Raw genomic sequence first — 6857 nt, 5'->3', positions numbered from 1 at the left:
GTGACATAAAGAAAAGAAAAAAAAAAAAAAGAAAAGAAAAGAAAACACAATCGAGCATCAGACTTCTTAAAGGACATAGAAACATATTTTTCAATTTTAAAGAATATTAAAGCTTTAATAAATCTACGAAAAGATCGATTATTATTCTTTGAAATAGTTATGTATTTTATAATAGAATATATTATAATATCTTTTTATTTAATGTACGTATTTTTATCATGCGTGTTATTTATTAAATAACTGTCCGTTAGAGATATATAAGTATAGAAATTTTGTATTATTTTCAAGCTTTTCCTGGATAGATGGAAGTATAGATTACATTTCTGATGCTGGAACTTTTCATCGTTCATATAAATATTAACTCTCTCTCTCTCTCTCTCTCTCTCTCTATATATATATATATATATATATATATATATATATATATGTAATTTTTGTGTTAATTTTTGTTGAAATACTTCCTCAATAATTTTAATCATACATATATATATATATATATATATATATATATATATGTATATAATTGGTTCTTTTTTTTCTATTGGTACTATGAATACCAAATGAAATTTCGTTTTTCTTCTTTTCAGATGATCATTGCAAACGCGCGTGAGACAATGAATAAATCGTGTGTTGCATCGTTTAAATGAAATCCAAAAAAAAGAACAAAATAAATAAATAAATATATAAATAAATAAATAAATAAATAAAATCACGCGAGAATAGAGTCAGTGTTTGTTCGTTAATTAAAATTTGTATGGGTTTTCTCGTGAATTAAATTAATTGTTAGGCGTTTGAATTATTTGTACTCCAGTTGGCTGCGTGCAATGCAGTCGTAAATAGAGTCAGTGTTTGCTCGTATAAAGTTTTGTTAATCATTTTTTAACAGTCACACAGACTGTTTTTACACTCACACACACACACACACAGAGTAGAAATTCGTGAATTAGATTCAGTATCCGTCCAGCAATTAATAAATAATTATTCGCGCGTTAGAGTCAGTGCATCATGGAAGATAATCAAAAAATTACTATACTTTCATTAGAAGAGAATATCTGTAAGTAAACATTTAAATATCATAGTCAATTATAATTATAGAACTTATTTGATTACAATAAAATTAATAAAAAATTTTCATTTTTTTTGGTTTCTAGTATTTCTCTTCAAGATCATCAATTTCATCAAGTAAATTCCATTAAGATATCAACTAATCGACGCTTGCAATCTAATTCTGACGAGTTTCGGAGTGTTTTGGAGCCATCAGAGAACTTCTTAAGTAGTGAGTAATCTAAAAAAGAAATTTTAAATCCTTCTAGTGTACGTTCATATCATGCCGAGGACGAAAGATCCATAAAAATCACGGCACGAATTATATTAATTGTAATTTTGTTTGAATAAATTATTATTGACGAATACGCGAGTAAATTCGATATTTCGAATAATTACTCGCTAGTAATATAATACATATATACGTATATATTTTTCTTCGATTATTTCTAAAATGTTTATTTTTAAATATTAGATCTCAGGATAATAGATTTATCTCGTTTCATCGATTGTCGAATCGTTTAATTAAACACTGCAATTAATCGTCATTAAAATATTGTTCGTCTTCGTTCGCGATATTTATTTAAGAAATCGGACATTTATTTTACTCGATTTTGTTCATGGAAAAAAAAAGAGAAATAAATAAATAAAAAGAAAAATGCTGTATACTTCAACGCGTTTTTCAGTCTTTTTTTTTTTTTTTTTTTTTTATCCAAACTGTACAATCAACTTATATACAGATATATAGATATATCAAATGACATTACATATTATATATTTATAATGAAGAAATGCATTTGAAAGTTTTTTTAATAAAAATTTTTTTATTATATATTTAATCTGTCCGATTAAATTTGTTCTTCGTATACGTTTAATATATTTTCTTCGCAATTGGTTCTTATCAATTGATATTTTCTTCTCGACGTTATTTAATAAATATTAGATGTTTAGACATGGATATAATAAGCTACAAGACATTCCAAGAATGATTATTGAGGCTATTGATAAAGAATAAAGAACAATCTTTAAAAGCGATTGGGATTTTATCTTAAAATTAATCATTCCGATTCAATAGATAGAAATCGTACACATGCGTACGACGAGCTTATTTTTTTTTTTTTATTATCTTTTGAAAATTTTTCTTTTGGTTTTCGTTTGTTCTTTCTTCCTTTTTTTCTTTTTTCTTTTTTCATTCTTCCTTTTTTACATGTACACGTAGAAAGGTAAAGCGAACATTTGGGATTATTTTGCAAAGAATTCAAAATACGTCGGGTGAAATCTGTGTTTCAAGGTCAGATTCAAAGATTCTCGTAGTTTAGTGAGCGAAATGTGAATGTGAGCGAAAGTGAACGCGTTTATGAAGGAGGATAAAAAGAGAGAGAGAAAAAAAAAAGTAAAACTCGAGAAAGCAAAAGTGTTTGATAGCGAGAAAGAGAGAGGAAGAGAGATGTTTCTTCGGTTCGGACAAAATTGAAAGTGTAATTTGAAGCTTTCGAAAACTGATCTCGTACTCAGTGAGAATCTCGTGTACTTTATTACTTTGTATGGGTGTGTGTATGTGCGTGCGCGCGCGTACGTGTGTACGAGTCGTACGTTTTCTTTTCCTTTCCCCCACTTTTCTCTCTTTTAAGTTGCCTACGTTCTTTCTTTCTTTTTTGTCTTTTGTTCTTTTCTTTTTTTCTTTTTTTTTTCGTCGAAAATAAAATCGTTATCGTATTTTGAAGCCAAAAATTTCGATAAGGATGATCAATAAAAATAGATAGGATCGTTGTTAGAATTCTCAGATCGACAATAATATTCAATTTGTATTTGTCGAAATGAATCAACGAAATTTAACGTTTTGGATTTTCCTTTCGATCGTTGTTACATACTGTAATGGAAATTTTACGGGGGACATTGGATTTCCGTCAGAATTGTTGCCAGTGAAAAATTCGATGATCATTAGGTGAGAGATTTATTAGAAATTTATTAGAAATAGTATTTATTTTATCGCGTTGTTTATTTTATTTCATATATCTTTTTTTCTGTTTTTTATTTTTTTTTTTTTGCATTAAAAATTTTTTATTTCTCCAATATCTAGCGAATATTCGAACTTCGAATCAGACAAAGTGAATATAAACAATATTTTCGATGAGATCTTGCCAAAAATTCGTAACTTCCTGGTTAAAAGGGGGATGGAACCGATTAACCTTCCAAATTACATTGGAAATGTTATAAATTTCGTATGTAATCGTTCAAATAAATAAATAAATAAATAAATAAAAAAAGGTTAACAAAATAAAGAAAGAATAGAAAAACAGAGCGAAAAGAAAAAATTATATATACTCGTTATTCGTTTAATGTTATTTTAGCCGGGAATTTTCAATGGGAAGATCAATTTGCGAAATGGATTTCTACACTATATAACGAATGTGAAACGATGGAAGAATATAATGATGCAATACAACTATAAACGTCTTCTATTCGATGTATCTTTGAGATGGCAATTATTGAATGTAAGAATTATTTTACGTAAAAGAAAAAATAAATAGATAAAGAAATCTTTTTTTTTTTTTTTTTTTTTTTTTTTCTTCATTATTGCGATAACAAATTCGAAATAACTAAGGATATTATTTTTGCAGTTTAATTACGATTACGATTTAATATATTTATTCATAAAGAAACGAGGAGAGGTTTACGGACTTATTGACGATACTGATTTCGATGTTTCATTCGAAATAGATCTCAATAAATACGAAATGATATTTCACGGTATAACGATCCATAGAATCGAGTAATTATCATTTTTTTGTCTTCTAATATTTATTATTCTTATTTCCAATTTAGATTAAATGTAATTGTTAAAAAGTATCAACAATGCAACGCAAGAATAGCATCAATATAATCAAATCAATTATCGACTAATTAAAAGGATACTTAAAATATAATAAATTCTTAGTTAAAAGAATGATTAAAGATAAGATAATAATTCTTCTCTTTCTTCTATTCTACATATTCTAGTTTGATAAATTAATCGAGCCATTAGATAAATTGAAATTTACAATTTTTATGAATAGAAGTAATCAGCAAATTATTATTATTATTATTATTATTATTATTATTATTATTATTATTATTATTATTATTATTATTATTATTATTAAAAAATAAAATAAATATTCTAATCACTTAACACCTGATATGATCGAACTTACGTTTGATAAGGAATTATATTGAACGCTTTAATTTGTCTCGATGTATTTTTTTGGAGTATCTTGCGTTGTATCAAAATATTTATCTTTGATATCATTTTTTAAGAAACGTTTTAACACTTTAATCTTAACGTTTTATGTAAGAAAAGAAATGTGCATATGTGTGTGCGTGCATGCATGCATGTATATTAGTACATGTAAAAAATTCTTTTCTTTCAGTTCGCTCACTATGACAGTCTACAGCAATAAATTAGATCCAGTGATGAATATATTAATTTCTGTCATAACGCGCTTTTTCCAAAATCGTATAATAAAATTGCTTGAAGAAGAATGTATAAAGACTCTTCGGGTTTTTATCGATGAAATGAATAAAAGAATTAAGAAGACAAATTATAAAGTCAAGAACTTAATCGGTTCGTTTCAAAAAAAGGAATAGAAGAGAAGAGAAGAGAAAGAAGGAAGGAAGAAAGAAAGAAAGGAAGAAAGGAAAAAGTAAAAGAAAATAAGAAAGGGAGAAAGAACAAATGGGAACTCGAGGTAAAACGTTATACTTTTCTTTCTTTTTTTTCCTCCAGTCACGCGAACTTTATTTGGTCTCTCGGAATAGAAATGAAATGTAAATCTACTTGAGTATGATCGATATCTAACTATCGTAATTAATGGAACGAGCTGTTACAACTTCTTTTTTTCCCCTTTTCTTTCTTTCTTCTTTCTTTCTTTTAAATTCTGATTCAAATTATAGAGTTTCTTCCTTTTGTTTTTTTAATTTTAATACGACAGTAAACGAGAATAAAAATTATGATATATATAGTTAAAAATAGGACGATCATTTTGTGAAGAAAAATAGTTAAAGCTAATTCTTATTACAAATTTACATAAGATTTATATATAATATATATATATATACATAAAAAAAAACAAAAAAAAATGCATTTACCGCATCACTTTCAATTGATATATATATATATTTTCAATGAAATGAAATCTACGTTTAAGGATTGTGTAATAATAAGATATTCATGTACATATGAAATCGAGATTATCCATCTTGAAATATTATTATTACGAGAATATACCAATATATCTTAATATGTTAGATACATAGATATATATTATATTATCTCATCTCGTCGTATTACGTTAGTATACAAGTCATCTTCGAGCATGGTCGCTTCATGTTGAAAGTTATGCCCCCAATGTAATCCCGGAAACCTATCGTGTGTTGAATTTATAAAATTGTCATCTAAGTTTCTCTCTCTTTCTCTCTCTCTCTCTCTCTCTCTATATATATATATATATATATATATATATATATATATATATATGTAATTCTGTATTGGTAGTTGGAACATTTATTTCTAACAATGACTTTACGCCTATGTCTAATGGAAATCATTTGATATTTAATAAATTTTATCGAATTTTTCGTACTAATATCGAATAACTTATGAATATTTATTGTCCCTTTATTTTTTTTTTCGAAGTTTTAGAATCGAACTAAATAGTAACATATCTTGTCATCTATCGAAATTACCTTAACGTACCGTTATACAGAATATATTTATATACAGGATGTCCAAGAAGCATAGGATCAAATATTAGGTATTACTGAAATCAAATAAATAGAGAAAGTTTATATAAACTTATGCTGGAAAAAATGCTTTATTGAAAAGATTTATAATTTTTAAAAGAGATTTATAATTTATTGTCGCAGTTATAAGAAATGTTCGAAAATTTCTCCTTCTTGCAAAAATACAGGCTTCCTACATTCGTCGAATTAATTATTGACAAATTCAAATATTCCAACTATATTGGAAATAATAATAAATGGATTTTGAATTACATTCCAAAAGTTCATCTTCCGATTCTATAATTTATCTTTAATAAACCAATTTCTTGTCGTGAGAAACGATAAAAAAAAAATCCAAGGGTTTTAAGTCAGATGATTTAAAAGATAAGATCCAATTAAATCATTGGCCGATCATTAATTCGACGAATGAAAATAAATCATACGTATCTTTAAAAGTATATATCTTTTTTAATAAAAGTATCATAAGTTTGTATGAAACTCTTTTGTATGATCGATTTGATAACCAGCAATACGTAATATAACTTTAGTCTCATCCTTTCTGAACACCCTATATATATATATATGAATGCACTTGGAAGCAGAGTCTGGTGCAACGATGATTGAACAATCTGCATAGAGATGGCTCCATGAAAATCCATGAACGTCCGATGCTCGAGGGATTTTCCCGAGACGTACTGTAATCTTGTTTATACGAAGTACTGATCGATAGAAGCTGCCGGATACGAGGAGGAACTCGGCCGTGAAGTGGTCCATTTTGTTAGCATGTACATATGTAAATGTAACGTGAGAGTTTTTAACGGTAATACCTGTTAGCGGTTGTAGATTTTCGATTTAAAAATAAAAAAAAAAAAAAGGAAAAATAAAAAAAAATGTAAAAACCAATCTGGTAAGATTTAATCCAATCGAATTGCCACTTTCGCGAAAGCAAATATTTTTATGTTCGAAAAAGATTTAAAAAAAAAAAAAAAAACAAGAAAAAAAAATTAGAGAAAAAACGTATTAAAACGTAGCATTGACGTATACGAGAGAGA

The 6857-nt window shown here is 26.8% G+C and overlaps 1 protein-coding gene across 1 annotated transcript; it reads left to right on the top strand.

Moving 5' to 3' along the window:
* Nucleotides 1–2861: 2861 nt before the first annotated feature.
* LOC146872379 (uncharacterized) lies at nt 2862–6016 on the top strand. Its single transcript, XM_085662821.1, has 7 exons — nt 2862–2989; nt 3125–3266; nt 3396–3539; nt 3666–3817; nt 4455–4648; nt 5807–5837; nt 5950–6016. Exons 1-7 carry the CDS (start codon nt 2862–2864, stop codon nt 6014–6016), a joined length of 858 nt encoding a protein of 285 aa, XP_085518947.1.
* The last annotated feature ends 841 nt before the right edge of the window (nt 6017–6857 follow it).

This window comes from Vespa mandarinia, chromosome 19 (genome assembly GCF_050613455.1).
Source record: "Vespa mandarinia isolate Hongniang chromosome 19, ASM5061345v1, whole genome shotgun sequence".
Taxonomy (NCBI): Eukaryota; Metazoa; Arthropoda; class Insecta; order Hymenoptera; family Vespidae; genus Vespa; species Vespa mandarinia.
Note: the sequence above shows the minus strand (reverse complement) of the source record. Positions and strands in the feature narration are given on the sequence as shown.